The 21,909-nt window shown below is 40.9% G+C and overlaps 1 protein-coding gene across 1 annotated transcript; it reads right to left on the bottom strand.

The window, feature by feature from the left end:
- Positions 1-2,440: 2,440 nt before the first annotated feature.
- On the bottom strand, positions 2,441-20,795 carry LOC306770403 (type-2 ice-structuring protein-like; the record flags this gene model as incomplete). Its single annotated transcript, XM_079259263.1, has 6 exons — positions 2,441-2,615; positions 2,705-2,829; positions 16,056-16,207; positions 16,632-16,709; positions 16,837-16,953; positions 20,768-20,795. 6 exons carry the CDS (start codon positions 20,793-20,795, stop codon positions 2,441-2,443), a joined length of 675 nt encoding a protein of 224 aa, XP_079115389.1.
- Between the last annotated feature and the right edge of the window lie 1,114 nt (positions 20,796-21,909).

Consider the following 21,909-nt stretch of genomic DNA (forward strand, 5'->3'; position numbering starts at 1 on the left):
CTGACCTAAAAATAATGGACTAAAATCTGAAGTCATTATTGATCCCTTTTGACAAAATGTGAAGTGATGCAGATCCCAGCAGCTGTATGTAGCTGTACAATACGTACACCGTTAAAGGCTGCAGGACTTTTTACAGAATGCTGCTTAAAGTTATGAGTCTAATTATATAAAATTACCATTGAACCAGTTTAATCTTTCATAACTAGTACGAACAGAACAGGTATGACTGTAAAATGGGCGAAACTCATCACTGTCTGCAAACCTTCAGTCCGCATCACTTCAGACTAAAATAACAGGTCTAATAAACATTTAAACTGCAAATAAACATTAAAATGTTCATCAGTGAAAAGAGTTTAGTGTTAGTTTGACAAGCCGGAAAGCTTTTCTCCAAGCTGCAGCTTGACCTCCGCTGAGCACATTTTCTATCAGATGACCACAAAGGCATAAAGTTCACGTCTGCCTGGAAACTCTTCTGTCGTGTTTTCTGTCCTTTTTCTTTTTTTCTGAAATAAAATCATGAAGGTAATCTTAGTTCTGGTCTCATCCCAGCAGTAGACTCATCAACCACTGTTATTTATTCAGTTTTATTATTGTTTTATTTATTATTTCTCTTTAATTCCTCCCACTCCCCTTCACCTTCTCTTCAGGATTAATTTGAATAGTTTTAATAAAATATTAAACTGCAGTGTATAAATCCATCCATCCATCCATCCATCCATCCCTCTTCTGCCGCTTATCCGGGGTCGGGTCACGGGGGCAGCAGCCTAAGCAGGGAAGCCCAGACTTCCCTCTCCCCAGCCACATTTGCCAACTCTGCGGGGGGGATCCTGAGGCGTTCCCAGGCCAGCCGAGATATAATCCCTCCAGCGTGTCCTGGGTCTTCCCCGGGGTCTCCTCCCCGAGGGACGTGCCTGGAACACCTCACCAGGGAGGCGTCCAGGAGGCATCCTGACCAGATGCCCGAGCCACCTCAACTGGTTCCTCTCGATGTGGAGGAGCAGCGGCTCTACTCTGATCTCCTCCCGGATGACCGAGCTCCTCACCCTATCTCTAAGGGAGAGCCCGGCCACCCTGCGGAGGAAACTCATTTCAGCCGCCTGGATACGAGGCAGTGTATAAATATCAGATAAAAACCCCCGTGACTTTGTTTCAGTTTAAAGCATGTGTTTAAATGTTTTCTCATTTTGCAAACTGTGAAAACCACAGCAGCGTAACAGGAAACTTGACAATTAGCTGATACCTTTTTTTTTTATCACATTGTGTAGATTTTAGTCAAAGAATAATTTTTTTCTTCCTCAGTTGTTTCTCTTTTCTTACCTGCATCTCTTTAAAGTATGAAAATGAGATGTAACTTTGGTCCTTTATCTACTGTTTCATAACATCATACAGAGTATTGTCACGTCTAAAAAAAAATCCCTTTTTAATGTATAAAAGTTTGAATTTCTGGAACAGACATTAACACTGAGACGCTGCAGGTGAAGGATGTGAAAAGATAAAATGCAAAGTTTAGTCTGTGGTGTCTGACTGTAGAGACGAACCTCCATCCTCATGTTGATGCCTCAGATTTTCTTAGTTTGTTGTACAGAAAAGCATCAGGACTCACCATAAACGTGTCCTCGCTCCTCTTCAGTCTTTTCAGGAAGAAATTCTGTGTGACGCCTTCATGTCTCACAGCTTTGTGTTGAATAAACTTCCTGTTGTTTAGAGGATGAGGAGGAGCCTTCATCATCAGCAGTCTAGTTCCTCATGTTGATTCAGATAAAACTGCTGATTTATCTTCTTTAATACTTTTGTTTTTGATGATCATTGGCTTTGTTCTGATTATTTGTAGTAGGACTTGTAGAAACCAGTGCAACCCTCATGTAAAACATTCATAACTCTGATGCTGCTAATTCCACTGGGAACCGCCCAGTGAGCTTAAACTAAACTTTTCAGAACCCTACGGAGGACGTCACTTAGGCTCCGCCCATATTTCATATACAGTCTATGGTATTGCCACCGGTGCGCCCCCTACTGGAGGGTTGGTCTATGAATAAAACATGAGATCATCATGGTTTGGTACGATGGATCCTTCAGAATAGTTTGGATATTTTTATCTCTGAACCTTTTTTTTTTCATGTTTTTCTTTTTATTATCCATTAAATATGTATATCTATAACTTCAGGGGAAAAAACCAACATGAGAGTTGATGGATTTAAATAGTTTAATATATCTGCCAGGTGAAGCTGCTGCTGCAGATCATTATGAGATCAATAAGAAAAGACATTAAACACAAAACCTGAATCAAATCAGAGGATTTTATGTTTCTTGAAGCATGTCTGGAGTTAAACTTTAAATGTTGATTTAAAATAAAACAAAAAAATAGCAACGCTGCAGCTTCTGGATCCTGAACTGGGATTGTTTTAAAAGCTGAACTGAACTTTAACCTCTTACAAATAAATCATCTAGTTTCTGCTGATTTCTCACAAATACTTTTGTGAGGATTGTTGCAGGATTTATCAAACCAACACTTCAGATCAGCAGCTCCTCCCCTCTCCCCCATCCTCACACAGTCCTCTCCTGCAGGATTTGTTTCTGTATGGTCATCCGGCTCCTTGTGGCTCCAAAAAGTCAAACTAAGAGATGAAGAACAGAAAGAACAAGTTCAGGAAAAGTGATGACTTTGATTCTGCAAATGGACCAAAATGTTTCAGAATAAACAAACCCTGTGTCCAGAGGTGATCCGTCCACCCACACCCATCTTCCTTCTTCCTCGGAGTCTGTCAGTCCGATCCAGAACTTGTCCTCAGCTTCCTCCATTTTATCTCTCAGTCTTCTCTCCAGGAATATCTGAAGAGAAAAGTGGATGAAAATGATTCTGAGATTATTCAGAAACAGGAGGATGAGATGAAATAAGTGAGAAGATGAAGCTGCAGCAGTGTTTCATACCTGCTCCTCCCAGCTGTCTATCTTCACCAGGTCTCCTCCTTTATCTTTACATCCAGCTCTGCTGTCGTTCCAGGATGATTTAGTGGTGGTGAAGTAATAACACTTTTCTCCATGAACCTCCCAGCCTGCTGCACACTTCAGACATCTCTCATCTTTGAACAGAAAACAGCAAAGACTTGAGTGATTGAGGTGGAAGAAATCTCTGTTGATGTTTGTGTGATTTGGAGGCAGCAGGAGGCGTCTTCTGTCCTGCAGTTACAATCTGTGTGATAGAGTAGGACACTCTGGAGGGATAAGGCTCATGCCTTTACAGCTCATCTATGCCTGTTTCGGAACATGAGGTGGGGAGATGTCAAAGGACACTGCCGCTCCTTGAAGATGTATCATATTCTGATGTATAGTCAGGATATGATACATCTGGATCCGTCGTCCAGGACAGTGAACCCTTCCATGGAGTGCTCAGCGTTGTACAGGCTGACTTTCACCAACTTTAGCATAACTCTTTGCGGGCGACAAGTCAAAATGGATTGTGTTGGGAGCAGCAGTGACCATCAACACCTTCTTAGCCTCTTTATGGCACACTTTAAATTAGGGGCACAGACTGAGGTAATGATCTCAGTTCTTGTAGTCAGGGCAATAAGACTTAAACCAAGCTTTAGCTTTGGGGAACTTTGTGCTGAGAGCAGGGTTGGAAGAAGGCATTTTAGCCTGGCTTTCTGTGTTATAGAACACATTGAATGAGCCTATGGTTTCCTTTGGCTCCTTAGGTTGGTATTGGAACATGAGAACTGTTCTGTATAAAATACGTGTAATGAGTTACCCTGAGGATCCGTAATACAGCCACACACAGGGAGTTCTGGACAAATGACCAGTTTATTGGTGGAGGAGTATGAACAGAAGACCAAAGACAGGCAGGGTTGGTAACCAGAAGATCCGAAAAGTTGCGGTGTCCGTCGAGGGCAAGGCAAGGAGGGTAATCCAGGGGCATAAAGCAGAAGGTCGGCAACTGAGGATCAATCCGTAGAACGCTGGAACAAAACTAGACATAGGTCTGATTATTATCTGGCAGAGAAGGAGGGATTGGAGGGAGCTTAAGTAGGCAGTGAGAGAAAAGGAAACCAGGTGAACTGAATGAGAAAGCACAGGCAATTAGGAAGCCAGCAGGTGGATCGAGTAACCAATGATGAGCACCAGGAAATCAGGATGGCAAAAACATGACAATACGCTTTGCTTGTGACTTTAACTGAAGTCATTTGGAGAAGTTAGGGAGGGTGTAGATCTGATCAGTGCCAGACCTCAGAATGCCTTGGTTTATATTGTATTCCACAAACCCATCTCGATAGTTAGTAGGCAGTTTGCTAAGCCAGCTATCTATGAGAGAGCCGCATTGCAGTTAATACCTATTCTCACTTTCAAGGGAGCGTAGCACGCCCACAAGACCCTGTAGTGATAAGGCAAAGTTGTCAAAAGTCTTTGGATCCTCAGGTCTTTTTGGTGGTGAGTTTAAGATGACACCTAGCTCACTCTGTACAAACTGACACGTTTGTCCATATTTACCTTGGAGGGCCTGAAGAGCTGAGGTGTATAGCCTTGGGTCATGCATGTAAGCTTGGGCTAGTTTGTAGGCACTTAGCAGCTTCAGGTGATCAACGAGGACTTGATATTTCAACTGCTATGTGAGGTGAGCATGAGTGTTGAGCAGGTTGTCCAAAGCCAGCTTGAGCCGTACAAAGTCTGGCAATCTTCCTGAGGTGAAATGAGGTATGGCAGGTCTAGGGAGACCATAGGAAATGGCAACCAGAAGCTCCAAGAGATCTGTGCCCAGAGGTGCTTTGTAACCTGAGGGTGGTTCTGTCACCTGTTGTGGTGGAAGTAGCATAGCAGAGTATGCATAAAGCAGTGTATTGGTACCTGTGGCACTAGGTGTTAAGTTGGGATAAGTGGAGGCACATGCTGGACCTGTGCTTGCCTGTGGTACATCTGTGGTTGGTGAAGCAGGGCCATATCTTGCTCTCTGGATTGTGAGGTAGCATGTGGTGTAAAGGCACACACATTTGACTTAGGAGGTTGCTGTGGTAAGTTGAGTGCTACATCAGGAGTATGCATGCGGTGTATGTCAGCTATTACTGGCTGAACATACCAACATTAGCAGTGACTAGCAGGTGTGGAGTGGTCTGAACTGGTACTGACTAGAGTTTAGTTGAGGCACGTAGGTTGGTGGCTGCACCAGGAACAAGCAACAACACATGGGTGGATGAAGTAGGGTGGAGCAGTCCAGGTGCACCTTGTGAATCAGGTGTTGGAGGCCGGTGCCGAGTCGATGACCTCGGGTTGTACTCACATTCACTAAGGGACCTGGAAGATGGATGACTCCCTGTTTCCTCTTCTCTCAGGAAAGTTGTGATCAGTCTCCTCTTTCAGTCGTCATTGCAGCATTTGGTGTCTGTTTATAGCTTCTTTGCTCTTATATATATTGCTCTTATATATATCATCTCTGCCTTCTCCTTCAACATTTCGGCCGCTCTTGTTCTCTGAGGAGCTCCTCCTTCTTGTTCAGGGCATCTCTAGCTTCTTTGTCTCGCCAACTGCACCGCTCATCCACTGGCGTCTGTTCCAAACTTTGCCTTTGCACTTCTGCTACTTTCTCCTCCAGCATGGCACTTTGTAGCTCTGTTAGCTACCCTAAAATGGACTTGTAAGTCAGTGCCGTCTTGGCTTCACGTTCTGCTACGATGAGCAGATGTAGACAACTGGGATGACTACGCTTTTGCAGAAAGTGGCTCATAAGCTAAGACTGTTCCTCCAGGTTCCCCTTCAGTAGTAAGAGGGATCATGACTTCTGGTCGACAACTGAAAACTCTTCAAAGTGTGCTGGTACCTGTCTCTCTCGCTGGGGTCTAAGACACACTGCTGTTCTGGCAGATGGTTGTTCTGACTTCATATTGTTTCCAAAAAGCTATCTTCTGGCTCAAAGGACCATGTAATAGTTGGACACTCTGGAGGGATATTGCTGGTTTTCCACAGAGCTCCAGTCAGAGAGAAGGGCACAAAAGGGTAGCTCTCAAGCACACTTTCTTACAGTAGTTTCCAACTAAATGCAGGTGAGGAAATAAATGTAGATGTTTGTGTGGTATTACAATGCACACACACAGTGGGTGACCATCTCTTGGAATCTGCTCTTAGTACAGAGGGCGCTCAGAAAGGAAATTACGTCATAAACAGAGAACTTCAAAATAATATAACTGAGGAACTTACAAAGACTTTCTAACTTCCGGAATCTGTCAGTCCATCAGTGTTTCTTTAATGATCATCACAGGAAACAAACAAAAGAAAAACTAAGTCCAGAACTCACTCAGGATTGGTCCAGATGGTGGAGATGTCGAAGGCAGTGGACATGTTGGAGATGGTGGACATGTTGTCTGAGCTGTGATGAAGATAGAACGTTACCTAATCTGTCAGTGTGTGTGTGTATATATTCCATAATATTTTAGTTCCTCCACAACAAAGCTTTGTTCCCAGAAACCGAAACAAAACTAACCCTTGTGGACATTTAAAAATCCTGGCAGTCTCACCTGAGAGATTTTTCCTCAGAGCTTCTATCTCAGCTTTCAGGGTTTTATATAAATGAGAGAAAATCGAATCAGAGGTTAGTTTGATAGTGAAATCCATGAGACACAAAACAAAAATGGGTGCATCTGAATAAAACCACACTTTACTTTAAAGGTAACTTCCCTGCAGACGTGACAATATATGACTTTATTTATTATATAGCTTTACAGCTTTACTACAGGATTTGTTTTTGTTAGTTCAGTTATTACTAGAGAACATAATTATATCCAGATGTGATTAGGTTTTGCAACTGTAGATGTCTGATAGGACAGATGTAAGTTTGAGTATCCCTCACACCTCTGATGTCATACACGTATAATCTTGCCAGCATGGAGGTGCTGATGGATGTTTTTATTTCTCGAAGATGAATTTATTATAATGCGTAGTGTAATCCAGTAGATTATAGTTATTATGCCCTGCTCTCCGCTCATCCCAAAAAATCTATTTCAAGCTTACAATTACTCCAGAACTTGGCTGCATAAGTTCTGTCAAGGACTAGAGGGTGGGAAGACGTTGCAGCAGTTTTAAAGTGGCTGCTTTGGCAAAATCTTCATCAATACGTAAACCAGGATTTTGGAAAATAATCCAGGTCTTAAACGCCAACAAGCACATTTGTCTTTTTAAAAATTTTTATATTTAAAATATGACTGTCCCTATGACCCGAGCACATGAGTACTGAAGTGGTTTGGAAAGTGTGACGTCTGATAGCGCCATGCTAGATGAAGAATGGTTGATTACGGCAGCCAACATGGTGGCGTGCAAAACAATGTGTCGTCACTGAGAATGCTCCATATGGCTGCAGAAATGCATGATAGATGTCACTGTACCATCAGACGGGTTTCAGGATGTGGAGTTTAAATGTCAGAAAGTTACGTTGTGCATCTTTGTGTTTGTGCAACTTGTTCTAGTATGCAAACAGTTTCAGAGGTGTGAGAGACTGAGGACTTCATCAAGATTTGCCTAGTTTTCTTTTTTTTCCAAATGTAAACAGTCTGAAAAACTCTCATGCAGTTTAAAGACGTTGTAAGGAATCTTCTCAAAGTCTTGAGTTTATTCCAGCTTTACATCTAAAGAACATGCTTACCTTTGAGTTTTTTGTTTTCTTCAGGCTTCGCATCATTAAATACTGCATTGAAGAATGAAAGACAGAAAAATTCTAAAAGTTAGTTGCATTTTCTGTTTAACAAAGATTAGGGCACATTTACATCAGGATGGTTCGGGAGATTCGGTTCGATTTGGAGGGAATTCCGAAAATATTTTGGGTTTCGTTTGGTTTGTTTGGCGTTGCTTTCATGTTGCATATCAGTCCAACCAAACTGCCTGGTCAGGGCTACTCAGTTTGGTCCCACAAGAGCTTCAGTCCTGCAAGTGTTCAATGTTTACCTGCTCCAACATACCCGATTCAAATAAATAAGTCGGTAAGCAGAACGGTGGTGTAGTGGTTGGCACACAGCAAGAAGGTCACTGGTTCGAGCCTCAGCTTGGGTCGTCTATAAATGGTCTGACCTTTCTGTGTGGAGTTTGCATGTTCTCCCCATGTTCTGCAAAATGTCTGTAGAGTAAAATAGAACTTCACAGGCGTCACGGAGTCAGGCGTGTTGGAGCAGGGCAACACTGAAAACCTGCAGGACTGCAGCCCTTGTTGGACCAAACTGAGTAGCCATTACAGTTACAACAGCTGCTCACAAGGAGGCGGTGTTCCCTGAAACGACCGCTGACCAAGAAGAAGGAAGAAAATTCAAATCAATGATTGGCCAGCGTAAAAAAACAAAAAAAAACAAAAAAACCCCAAACGGCTCATTTGCTGCAAGTAAGCAATGGAGCAACTAATCCTTGCAGTCTTCTGGTTCCTGTTTGTACTTTGGTGTCCGTTGTCGGTAAAGTTACTTTACAAAGTTTGCCTCCGAGTCTAGAGCCGGTTACATGCTCTGCGAGACGCAAAACTCTTTTCCTATTCTTGACGCCATGACAACAATATTGCATCATTTTGTTGTCATGGTGAACATGGATGAGGACACCTTGTAGCTTGTTCTCAATGAATCCACCAAGCTGAACTTTCTTCTCGTCGAGCTCCGAAGTGTCGTGTGATTGGTTGTATGTCTGAGGTGGGTGTGGTCAATGTGGAAAAGCAGGAAGTGGAAAGGGAAAGTCGTTGCTTCTGCATTTTTTCAAGTTGCACAAATAGTTTTAATTAACAGCTGGGAGGCGGTGAAAGAATGTAAGTGTATCCCACATGTTGTATGCAAAGATATAGACACCGCCACATGCACAAGACCTGCACTGGATGGAAGGTTCTCTTTCAATATAAAACAACTGGATCAGTTGTTCAATGCACATGAAAACGCAGACATCCCCGCCAGTGATCCCCACCCCCATTCCTGTGGAATGAATTTAATGGACCAATTTTAATTTGTTCTTTTGGCCACGAACAGGAATAAAGTTGTTGCTTTTTGTCTGTAACAAACAAGCAGGATTATCTGCTGAGACAGACCAGGTTTGTTAAAACCGGACCAAACTGCTCCAGTGTGAATGGAACCAACAGATCTGGAAAAGTAAAGCTAAGATTTAAAGTGAAACGTCGAACAGAAAATGTTTCTAAACCTGAAATTTAGTTTATTCCAAGTTAATTTTTTTGTTCTCAAAAAAATAAAATCGGCATTTTTTTCCAGCTAATATCCATCACTTCATTTCTCAAACAGTCTGTTTTAATAAACTCACCAGTGACTCCGAGAGTGATGATGGCAGCGACCAGAAGAAGGCTGAGAACCAGCAGCGCTGCTCGCTCTGAGGTCACATGACACTTCCTGTTCGACCCGGTTTGTTTCTGGCTGCAGTTGCTGCTGACTGACATGTAAAACACACATCAGTAGAAAGAAACATGTACAGCTTGTTGAAACAAAATCCTCAGTAGCATGAAATCATCCAGGTTCTTGTTGCTTTGACATCAATTATTAAGGTTTTAAAAATTTCATTGGCAGTTAATTTTAATCAAAGATGAAATTGATGAAAACATAAAATCTTTAAAAAAAAATAATTCAAAAAGAGCTAAACATAGAAGAAACAGTCATATGTCCAGAAAGGAGTAAAGGAGGCAAAAGCAGAGATCATGTTCTCTTGTCATTTACTGACTCGCTCAACCACTTTCTCCCTCCCACATGCTCATCTGTGCAATATTTAAATCATAAAGACAGAAGCAGGTGCGCATGCTTACGCGGATCAGAAGATGGCAGAAGTAAATTATTTCTTTTTGCGCATGGCTTGTAAAGTATTACATTTCTGTTAGCGTGTTACGTCTGTTAGCATGTTACATCTGTTAGCATGTTACATCTGTTAGCGTGATGGCCAGTTAAAAGTGCACCGGCCCCGAGGCCCAGAGTGTTCCAGGTGGGCACCCACAGCGACATTGTGAAAAATGAGAATGACACACCATGAAACAACATTTCTACCATCTCTCAGCCAATGGTACCAATAGCAACACACCAAGTGGGCGTGGGCCCCTGGGCCTGTGGCCACAATGCCCATTGGATAATCCGGCCTTGGTGATGGCAGAGCTTCATGTTTTTATACCTGAACTAAACATTCAGTTGCAGAATCTACAAAGCAGAAACAAAGTTTGGATCGATTATATCAGGACTTGGCATGTAATCATCTCATCTTAAAATGAGGTAAATGGATAAAGACTGTTTAAAGGGACATCGTGTGATTTCTGGCCACTAGGGGCGCAAAAATGAAACTTCATCCAGAGTTTTGGAATTGTGTTTTCAGACGACTTTGACCAGCTAATGGCCAAGTGATTCAGATTGACTGTTAAAGGACAAAGTTCTGACAGATGTACACGCCTCTGAAATGTTTAGGAAGTCACTTTGGTCTGTATCTTATTAGCTTCAACTAGCCGCAGTTAGCTTCTTCTGAACAGCAGAATAAAGAGACAGACGTATCGGCAGCTCATCGGCACTTACTGCAGTTGTTCTGAATAAACACTCCTGAAAGATGTGAAGAAGTTTATCGCAAGATGTAAGTTTGCTCAATAGGCAAAGAGCTAACTTAGCAGTCTGATAACGGTACCGGTTTTACATCCAGACTGGTCTTTCCTCATGCTCCAACCAGCAGGTGAACTCGTGTCTTTTGTCTGGCCTAGCGATCCCTTTCCTGCTTTCTCCTGGCCTCCTCAGAGACTGTTTTCACCTTTTTACATTGCTCAGCCATGACATTCATTGGAAGAGGAGGTAAAAGAAGCACAAAGCAGATCCTCTGTGTTTATAGAAGGGGCGCTATAAAGCAAAGCGCTCTAGGTCACATGATCTCAAAAGAGTCTGATCCGCTCATAGACTGTGTATAAAAGATGGATGAAGCCTCGGTGACGTCACCCGTAGGTTTCTAAAGAGCTGAATTGAAGCTCATTGGGCGGTTTCCCACAGAAAAATGGGCAAAGAGGTGGAGTTTAGAGGGGGGCTGTGAGCGTCATGGTGGATGACGCTCACAGCTCACATCTAGAGAACTCCGAGCTGCCGGCAGCTAAGAGCTAACTGAGCTAACCTGCAGATAACAGGCGATAACCAGCTAACGGGGGTAAGCGGGCTGAAGCTAAATCACACTGTTAACCCGGTAAAAATGCAGTTGTTCTACATTCCTCCTTGAAGCGGGAGATCGGGTACCTGTCAATCAAAAGGACACGCCCCTAAATAATGTTGAGATTAAATTACTTTTAAACTGAGGAGTTACAAAAAAATTCACTCCCCCCCACAGTTGTTATGAAGGTAAACCTGACCTATTACACCCAAAATGATTTGGTCTTTTTGCTCTGCGACGGACTGGTGAGCTGTCCAGGGTGTACCCCGCCTCTCGCCCAATGACTGCTGGGATAGGCTCCAGCTTCCCTGCAACCCTTAATCGGACTAAACAGCTCGGATACTGAATGAATGAAGTTGGTCTTTTTAACATGGGAGTCAATGGGGATTTGCTCCGTTTTGGAGCCCCTAGTGGATGAAGGGGGAACTGCAGATTTTGGGACTCCCCCATCGGCTTCACTTTTAACCGCCGGAGGTTGCCGCTTGGATCCGCTCCTACAGTGTAACAATGTCTGGTTTCTGAAGAAGACAACCTGCTCAGAGCGCTGACACACTTTAAGCTCTGTATACTGACTGCATCTAAACTTGTTTTAGAAATGAGCTGAGAGCAGAGTTGGGTTGTTTGAGCCGCATGTGCAGCAGCAGGTTATGTTTGTTTCTGTTTTCCTTCACATTATCTGGGAACTAGTTGTCTTCAATAAGCAGTGCCTGTGCAGGACAGGGGATGACTTGCTTTTTCTATTGAGTTACTCCTGTCTTTTCATAGAAGCCATTTGAAATGGGAAGTTTCAGCAAATTTAAACCAGCATCTGACTGTATTTCTAAATATGTGGCCGTTACATTGAAGTCATGTCTCTTACATGCAAATTAAGCCTCAACATTAACCAACATCACGTAGCTGCTCCGTGTCAGCATCAGTTTCTTCTCTAAAATCAGTTTCCAACACGCTGAAATTATGAAGAAATCAGCTTGAAATGATGATAATGGTGTTGTAAAATGATGCTCTGCACATAAACAGATGTAGTCTAGAAGTACAAAGTAAACCAGCAGACCTAACGTTTCTCCTCTTCATCACTGAGTTCAGCAGTGGACAAATAATAAAGTTCAGTTGAATAAAGTTCAGTTATTTTTAATACTGAAATAGAAATTCGACCATTAGATCAGTCATTACAGTAAAAAGTAGCTGTCATTTCAGGTCAGAAAGTCAACATTAATAGAGTTTAATCCTACTAAAATCAGACATTTTGCCTCCAAAATCTCTTAAATCTGAAGGTTTTAGAGATTTTTCAAGCATGTGGCTTGTTGTGACCTCAGAATGAACTTAAAATGCACTTTAACCTTTTCAGGTGAACTTGATTTGACCTTAAACTTTCAAAAGCACATGTACAGCTGTTGCATGTTTCAGCTCTTATTGCGCAACATGCATGTTGGGAGATGGATCAAGAACTTCTTGTTAATCAAACAGTAACTAGTCTATTAAAGTGAAAAACGGGGTAAAAGAGATTTTCCCACAGTAAAGAAAATATGTGAAATTGTACGTGACAGTAGATTTTCTGCGACTTCATTTGCACAACCGATGCTCAAAACTCTGGAAAACGGCGTCACACCTACAAGAACAGGAAATGAGTTTGGACTAAACTTTTCAGATAAAAAACTTCCTTATTTTCAGTGACTTTTTTAGATTTACTTTGGTAACCAGTTTTATCATAAAACACATCCCGTTTTCTGTCATTTATTTTGTTTTATTCATCGGTTCAGATAAGCAAATATTTGTCTATTACAGTAAACTAATTCATTAAGCCCACTTTTTCATTTTGAATCAAAGATTAATGTGCTCATTAGAATTTAAAATTAATTTCTTTACATGCAATGATTAAATTTGACGACTTATTGAGCCCAGTTTTACCAGTAAGGATGGTCCCAACCCCCTCCAACTCTAAACTGGAATGGCATGGAAGGATGTTAAATGTTCTGTATTTTCTGACTCAGTCTTTTGTCTGCAGAGGGAAAGCTGTGAATGACTGAAGAACACTGATCGTTACTGAGGAGAACAATTTCAACAGCTTCTCTACGCAGCTTTTAGAGACATCAGCTTCATCTTCCTGTTTATTTAGTGAGTTTTTACCTACCTGGCAGCTCAGGTTGCAGAATCTTTACTTCAGAGTAGGTGGTGTCATCTGATGATGGAGAAGCCTCTGCAAAGAAAACATGGATGGATGAATGGAGGGAAGGATGAAAGGAGGGATGGATGGATTATCTTACTGTTGGCTTTTCGTCCCGTGAACTTCACGTCTGCGTACGTTACATCAGCTTCAGGCATGTTGCTGCTGTCTGACCGTCAGCGGGTCTGAAAGGGAACTACACCTCAGAGGTCTGTCAGAGAAAAAGGTTCCTGCTAATGGGAGGGGGGGGGACTTTATAAAGCCTCCTGTTGCACAAAATGCGCCGTTTCTCTTCCTTTCGTTCTGGATAAAATAAACATGGTTAAAGTCAGTTATGAGCTGCTGGACTATTTGTAAGTTTCAATAAACCAAAGTAGTTTCAAAGGAAAAAAATAATTTCTTTTTCCAGTTTCTTTAATTCTCTTCTTCACTAAAATGGTTTTATTTGGATAAAACACCTTTCAGGATGCGTTACAGCTGTAGTCTATGACCAGCATGTCAAGAAGTGCTTCTAGAGATGCTGGTCAGGAACACTGGAGCACCACAAGGGTCTGTACTCTCACCGCTTCTTTTCTCTTTGCTGATCTTAGACTTCCAGTTCATTTCTGACTCCTGTCATCTGCAGAAATACTCTGATTACTCTGCAGTCAGAGGTGCCATGTGACAAAGTACAAATACCTCATGAACTTATTCAAGTAGACATTTTGGGATATCCTCCTTCCATTTTGAAGCAACAAAAGTTTTTTTTCCCCTTTTTTTATTGGTAACATTTTCATCTTTTATCCTTTTATACTTGTTTTATTCACCCTGTTTTGATGGTATCTGTCTGATCTATCTATCTAAACTATCAATCTACTTTATTTATCTAATCTATCTGCCCGCAGGTTTATTACAGTTTAGAAATATCCCAATTAATCATATTTAGTTCCACCTTTTCTTTGCAAAAACAGGATGTAAAAAATGCACAAATCCTCATATTTATATAAATCTTGCCATCCATTAGATTTTTTCAGAGTAGGATGAGAAGAACAAACACATTTCATTGCATATTGCATTGGTTTAAAGGTCTTCCATTGCACCGGTGCATGAAACAAATCACATCCCAGTCCAGAAAGAACAAGGCAGACATATGCAGGCTTATGTAGCAGGTAGCTTATAGCATCCCGATTTATTCATTACCATTTTCAATATAAAATTATAGTCCTTATGGTCTTTAGAATAATGTTTTTAAGGACATAGAATGGTGCATGTTAGGTCTCTGTGGCGCTTGAGATGAGACTGCAGTCTTAAAACTTGAGTATCTACATGTCAATGACTTTTCACACCTCTGTGAGCAGCTGTGCATGAGTGACAAGAAGCAGAGTACAGAGAGCTGCTCAGTTTGAGACAATGCAGAAATGATCACCTCATTTTGAACACAAAACAAAAATTGTGGAAATTCCAACCAGTTTTGTATCCATCTGCAGAGGCAGCAGTCTTGGAGTTCGCTCAGTCCTGCAGACACTTCTGGAGCCTTTGGACCTGATTGTCCATAGAATATAACTGTATGATATATACACTGAGCATATGTATTTATATTAGTTGTAGTAAATCATGCAGCAGCGAACAATTTTACTTAAAATGAGTAAATAATTCTTATTAAAAAGACAAACACATTTTTTTATTTGTAGTAGGACTTGTAGAAACCAGTGCAACCCTCATGTAAAACATTCATAACTCTGATGCTGCTAATTCCACTGGGAACCGCCCAGTGAGCTTAAACTAAACTTTTCAGAACCCTACGGAGGACGTCACTTAGGCTCCGCCCATATTTCATATACAGTCTATGGTATTGCCACCGGTGCGCCCCCTACTGGAGGGTTGGTCTATGAATAAAACATGAGATCATCATGGTTTGGTACGATGGATCCTTCAGAATAGTTTGGATATTTTTATCTCTGAACCTTTTTTTTTTTTCATGTTTTTCTTTTTATTATCCATTAAATATGTATATCTATAACTTCAGGGGAAAAAACCAACATGAGAGTTGATGGATTTAAATAGTTTAATATATCTGCCAGGTGAAGCTGCTGCTGCAGATCATTATGAGATCAATAAGAAAAGACATTAAACACAAAACCTGAATCAAATCAGAGGATTTTATGTTTCTTGAAGCATGTCTGGAGTTAAACTTTAAATGTTGATTTAAAATAACAAAACAAAAAAATAGCAACGCTGCAGCTTCTGGATCCTGAACTGGGATTGTTTTAAAAGCTGAACAGCACTTTAACCTCTTACAAATAAATCATCTAGTTTCTGCTGATTTCTCACAAATACTTTTCTGAGGATTGTTGCAGGATTTATCAAACCAACACTTCAGATCAGCAGCTCTTCCCCTCTTCCCCATCCTCACACAGTCCTCTCCTGCAGGATTTTCTCCTTTCCAGTCATCCGGCTCCTTGTGGCTCCAAAAAGTCAAACTAAGAGATGAAGAACAGAAAGAACAAGTTCAGGAAAAGTGATGACTTTGATTCAGCAAATGGACCAAAATGTTTCAGAATAAACAAACCCTGTGTCCAGAGGTGATCCGTCCACCCACACCCATCTTCCTTCTTCCTCGGAGTCTGTCAGTCCGATCCAGAACTTGTCCTCGTTTCCATCTGGCATTTTACCTCTCAGTCTTCTCTCCAGGAATATCTGAAGAGAAAAGTGGATGAAAATGATTCTGTGATTTTTCTGTGCTGAGACGAAGAAACAGGAGGATGAGATGAAATAAGTGAGAAGATGAAGCTGCAGCAGTGTTTCATACCTGCTCCTCCCTGCTGTCTATCTTCACCAGGTCTCCTCCTTTATCTTTACATCCAGCTCTGCTGACGTTCCAGGATGATTTAGTGGTGTTGAAGTAATAACACTTTTCTCCATGAATCTCCCAGCCTGCTGCACACTTCAGATGTTTTCCATCTTTGAACAGAAAACAGTAAAGACTTGAGTGATTGAGGTGGAAGAAATCTCTGTTGATGTTTGTGTGATTTGGAGGCAGCAGGAGGCGTCTTCTGTCCTGCAGTTACGATCTAACTTCCTGAATCTGTCAGTCCATCAATGTTTCTTTAATTATCATCACAGGAAACAAACGCTGGAAAAATAAACCCAGAACTCACTCAGGTTTGGTCCAGGTGGTGCAGATGTTGGAGGTGGTGGACATGTTGGAGGTGCAGATGTCTGAACTTTGTTTCCAGATCGATTTTCTGTTTTAAAATGGAAAACAAACAACAACCCTAAATAACTTTATGAATAATCCAGAAAGATTTCCATGTTAATGTGACCTGATACTGAATGAGATTCCAGACTGAACCTTGTGGACAGTTTCTAACCATGACAGTCTCACCTGAGAGATGTTTCCTCAGAGCTTCATTCTCTTCTTTCAGGCTTTGCAGAGTTTCATTGATCATTAAATTGGCAAAAGCTGATTATAGAAGAAACTGCTGTTCAAGTTAGGCTGATAATGGTAAACTAAAATATCTTATTAAAACACAGCAGGTCAATATTTGTTCATTCTTTATTATCCAAATTTATTAAAAGTAGAAACTCACCAAGACGGTAAATAACGATGAGAGCAGCTGCCAGCAGAGCAGCCAGAACCAGCAGGACCAGTCTCTCTGATGGCAGCTTCCATCTTCTGTTTTCATGTTGAGAGGCAGCAGCTTCACCTGAGGAGCATTTAGAGCAGAATCACATCAACAGCTGGACCAGAAAAATACGACAATACTCACAACACATCATGTTTGTGTTGCCATGGAGACATCTTCACCGCTGAGGCAGTTTGTTAAAAGTGGAGATAAACGCGTCATAAAATAATTTATTCATCTTTCTGTTTGAAAATTTAATGTTGAAGAAATATCTTGCATCTATTCAATTCAATTCAGCTTTATTTGTATAGCGCCACTTCACAACAATGTTGTCACAGGACACTTTACACACACGAATCAACATACACATCATTTCGAGCCAATTCATACATAGCCTAAAATAGAAACCAACTGATTGCATCGAGTCATGACTTCGATCCAATCCTCCATCCTGAGCTGCACGAGGTGACAGTGGGAAGGAAAAAACTCCCCTTTAACAGGAAGAAACCCTCCAGCAGAACCCGGCTCAGGGAGGGCAGCCATCTGGAGGGAGTCTGCCTCCCGAACCCACGGTGGGAGCTGGTTCCATAAGAGAGGAGCCTGATAGCTAAAGGCCCTTCCTCCCATAGTACTCTTTGAGACTCTGGGAACCAGCAGTAAACCTGCAGTCTGAGAGCGGAGTGCTCTATTTGGAATATATGGAACTATAAGATCTTTTATGTACAATGGAGCTTGGTCATGGAGAGCTTTATATTTGAGGAGAAGAATTTTAAACTTTATCCTGGATTTAACAGGGAGCCAGTGTAGAGAGGCTAAAACTGGTGAAATACGATCTCTCCTGCTAGTCCTTATCAGAACCCTCGCTGCAGCATTTTGGATCAGCTGGAGACTTTTCAGGGCTTATTTGGGACAACCCATAAATAAGGAATTGCAGTAATAATGTCTGGAAGTAATAAAGGCATGGACTACTTTTTCTGCATCTTTCTGAGACAAGATGCCCCTAATTTTTGCAATATTACGCAGGTGGAAGAAGGCGGTTCTAAAAACCTGTTTTAAATGTGAGCTAAAAGACAAGTCCTGGTCAATAATGACTCCAAGATTTCTCACAGTGGTACTGGAGGCCAGATTAATGCCATCCAGATTAATTACATAACTGGATCATTTTATTCTAAGTTTTTCAGGGCCGAAGATAATGACCTCTGTCTTGTCTGAGTTTAAAAGGAGAAAATTCAGTCATCCAGGTCTTGGTGTCTATAAGACATCTTTGTAATCTAAGAATCTGATTGGTTTCATCTGGCTTCATTGAAAGGTAGATCTGAGTGTCACAATGAAAATTTATACCATGCTGCCTGATGATATATCCTAAGGGAAGCATGTACAATGTGAAAAGTATTGGTCCAAGTACAGAACCCGGAGGAACTCCATGACTTACCCTGGTGTGTGAGGAAGACAAATCATTTACATTTACAAGCTGAAATCTATCAGATAAATATGACTGGAACCAGTCTAATGCGGTCCCTTTAACCCCAATAACATGTTCCAGCCTCTGTAGCAGAATATTGTGATCAATAGTGTCGAATGCAGCACTGAGATCTAAAAGAATGAGTTCAGACAGAAGTCCTTTATCTGAGGCCATGAGAAGATCATTAGACTTTCACCAGTGCTGCCTCTGTGCTATGATGAGCTCTAAATCCTGACTGAAACTCTTCAGATTGTTTCTGCTCAGACAGGCGCATAGTTGGGTTGAAACTGTTTTCTCAAGAATTTTAGAGAAGAAGGGGAGATTAGATATTGGTCGATAATCAGGTAAAACTCCTGGATCCAGAGTTGGTTTTTTTAAGCAACGGTTTAATTAATGACTTCCTGTTCTTCAACCATTCAAAGATCAAAATCTTCAGCCCATTCAGGAGATATGTTCTAAGACTTTTGGTCTTTGTAACATTTAAACTTTTGAAGTTATTCAAGTTTTTGTCAATGTATTGAAATTTGTTCCTGTGATTGGACGAAACGGAATTCAGCTCAGCGATTGGTCCATTTTGTGCACCGGGACACAGGTACACATACAAGGCACGGGTTCAAATGCAGCATTTAACATATTAAACAAGCTGTTGCTTGTGTGATGGCGTGCAGTTCTGCAGGCTGCCCAAAGTGAACTATTGGTGTCAGCTGTACACTACAAGGAGCAAAGGAATTTATTTGCAAATGTCTCAGTTAAATATGAAGGATTTGTTCCAAAAATACTCCCTGCAACATTTCAACACTTTGATCAATCTCAAACAACTTAAAAAGGTTTTTCACATTGAACAATAAAGTCTGTCACATCTTTACTGGAGTTTAGTTCAACCTCGCACGTGTTTTTGCAATCCCGCTAATTACACCCTGCTGGAAGTGGGAAAAAAAGGCAATTAGAAAAAATTTGAACGCTTTTTCCAAGGTGCACCTCAGCACATGAGTGGTGTAGTGAGCAAGTCAGTGCACTTCAATGCAAGAGTTCATGGGTTCAAATCCTAATGTGGGGTAATTAGGAAAAATGTCAGCTGTCCATTTTTTTTTTCCAATTTCTTATACTTGTGCAATTTCATTTCAATCATTCAGCATAGTTCAATAAATGGGCATTCACAGCTGCTATTATTTCAATAATAGCTGGTTCTAGTTACATCTGTCTAAAAATATTTAGGTACATATCCTATTAATAGAGACAAATTGATCAGGTCCAGTACAAATGTATTGATTAAGAAAAATATTTCCTTGAATAATCTGGTTGGGATGGGGTCTAAAACACAGGTTGAAGTTTTAGATGAAGCTATTGTTTGTTAACTCGGAGAGCTGTACAGGCAAGAAACGGTCCAAATGAAAATCGGCTTCTAAAAATCAGCTTCTAATAAACACAAAAAACTAAAATCATCTTCCTACAAACCAGCATCTGAACCATTTCCTGCAAAAATCTCTAAATTACGTTATTTCATCATTAAATTACACCATCAATCAGTAGGAAACATGAACTGTGAGTTTCAACATGTTGAAACATTTTCTCACAGTACAAACTTCAAACTACGGTTGACCAACACTGACCCATGTTTAAAACCTTCTGCATGAGACAACACGTCCATGACCTTCCTCATACTCACTTCAATTTTCCCCTTTTTTTTTTCTCTTTTTAGATTCTGAAAAATAACAGAAGCATGCAGATCTAGTTCTGATAAATGTCTATCTTGGTAGCCTTCAGGCTGGATGTGAAGAGTGAGAGTTTTTGCTGGTACTCTGACAAGTCAGTATTTTACTTAGATTTGCACCACTTTCTTTCTGCAGCCCTGAGACCTGCTCTGTGACATCTTAGGAGCTCTGTGAGCCAAACTGGGAGGGTTTAGTCTGGCTGGTTTAGATAGCAGAGGACAGTTTGTCCAGAGAGGAGGCGAGAGAGGAGCAGAGAGTTTCTGTAGCCTCATTAACAGATGGTGAGGATTTATCAGAATCAGATCTTAACTCAGATAAAACCTATTCTCACTTTGCAGACTGTGAAAACCAAAGCAGACGCCTCGTTTACATCTTCCGTAGGAGAGAGAAGACAAACTTCCCCATCATTATTTCCTCTTTTCTCCTTTTTATCTTTTTACTGTTTAAACTGAAGAAAGTTTTTCATTTCTTTTATTAATACTTTGTATAAAATGTTAAATCAACATTTAATGTTGGTTTTAATCCTGCAAAGCATCACATGTGATGACATGTTGCAGTGATGGAACAGTAAATGTGGCCTGAAGTGAGAGAAAATGTTTTATTCCACTTTCTGTGTGTTATGTTGAGTCTGCTTGTTGTGTGTGTGATGATGAGCTCTCAGATGTGACTGCAGCTTCTTCTTCACCTTCCTGCTGATTCAGCAGCACATTAACGTTCTTACCTTCTGTGTAGCTCTGTGGACGCCTCATCATGCAGACACTTCAGAGTCAGTCCAACGTCGGCAACACAAACACATTTAACCTGATCTGGATCAGATCAAAACGCTTTTAAAGCTTCATGTTTTCATTTCATTCCCATATTTCTGCTGCTGGAAGGTAAACACATGAAATCCAAACTATTCCACTGACAGGAAGACGACTGGTGGAGAAGCTGAGTCTGGTTTAAATGTCTGACATGAATTTTTTAGCTAGTTTCGGGTCAGAAAATGAACTTGGACGTCATGTTGATGCCTCAGATTTTCTTAGTTTGTTGTACAGAAAAGCATCAGGACTCACCATAAACGTGTCCTCGCTCCTCTTCAGTCTTTTCAGGAAGAAATTCTGTGTGACGCCTTCATGTCTCACAGCTTTGTGTTGAATAAACTTCCTGTTTAGAGGATGAGGAGGAGCCTTCATCATCAGCAGTCTAGTTCCTCATGTTGATTCAGATAAAACTGGTGATTTATCTTCTTTAATACTTTTGTTTTTGATGATCATTGGCTTTGTTCTGATTATTTGTAGTAGGACTTGTAGAAACCAGTGCAGATTGGCAGATTTTTCATGGGGTTTTTAATAGTTATTTTGTTGTTGTATGAAATGAGCAAACATAGATGTGGATGTGCTGCCCTCCTCTGGCAAACTTGTTTTTCTTTTTTTCTTAAAACTTTTTAATACTTTATATTCAGCTTTGAGTGACACAGTTGATTTATTTAAAAACAGAGATCTTCATCCCTTTCCTGTCATCTACCCCACAACCGGTCCAGGCAGATGAACTGGAGGTTTTTCTTCCTGTTAACAGGAAGTTTTTCCTTCCCACTGTCGCCTCGTGCAGCTCAGGATACAGGACTGGATCCACATCCAGATTAGATACAATCTGTTGGTTTTCCTTAACTAGGCTGTTTATTATGAATTGGCTCAAACTGATGTCTATAAGATGTTCTGATATGACATTATGAGGTGGCGCCATACAAATAAATCTGAATTGAACTTAATTTGTATTTTCTTTAGTTGATGAAAGCAGTAATAACGATGACATTTCAATAAAACGTCTCAAAGCTACAGCAAATAATTAATTCAAATTTATATGTTATTTGTAATGTAAGAA

The sequence above is a fragment of the Telmatherina bonti genome (genome assembly GCF_933228915.1).
Source record: "Telmatherina bonti genome assembly, chromosome: 19".
Lineage (NCBI taxonomy): Eukaryota > Metazoa > Chordata > Actinopteri > Atheriniformes > Telmatherinidae > Telmatherina > Telmatherina bonti.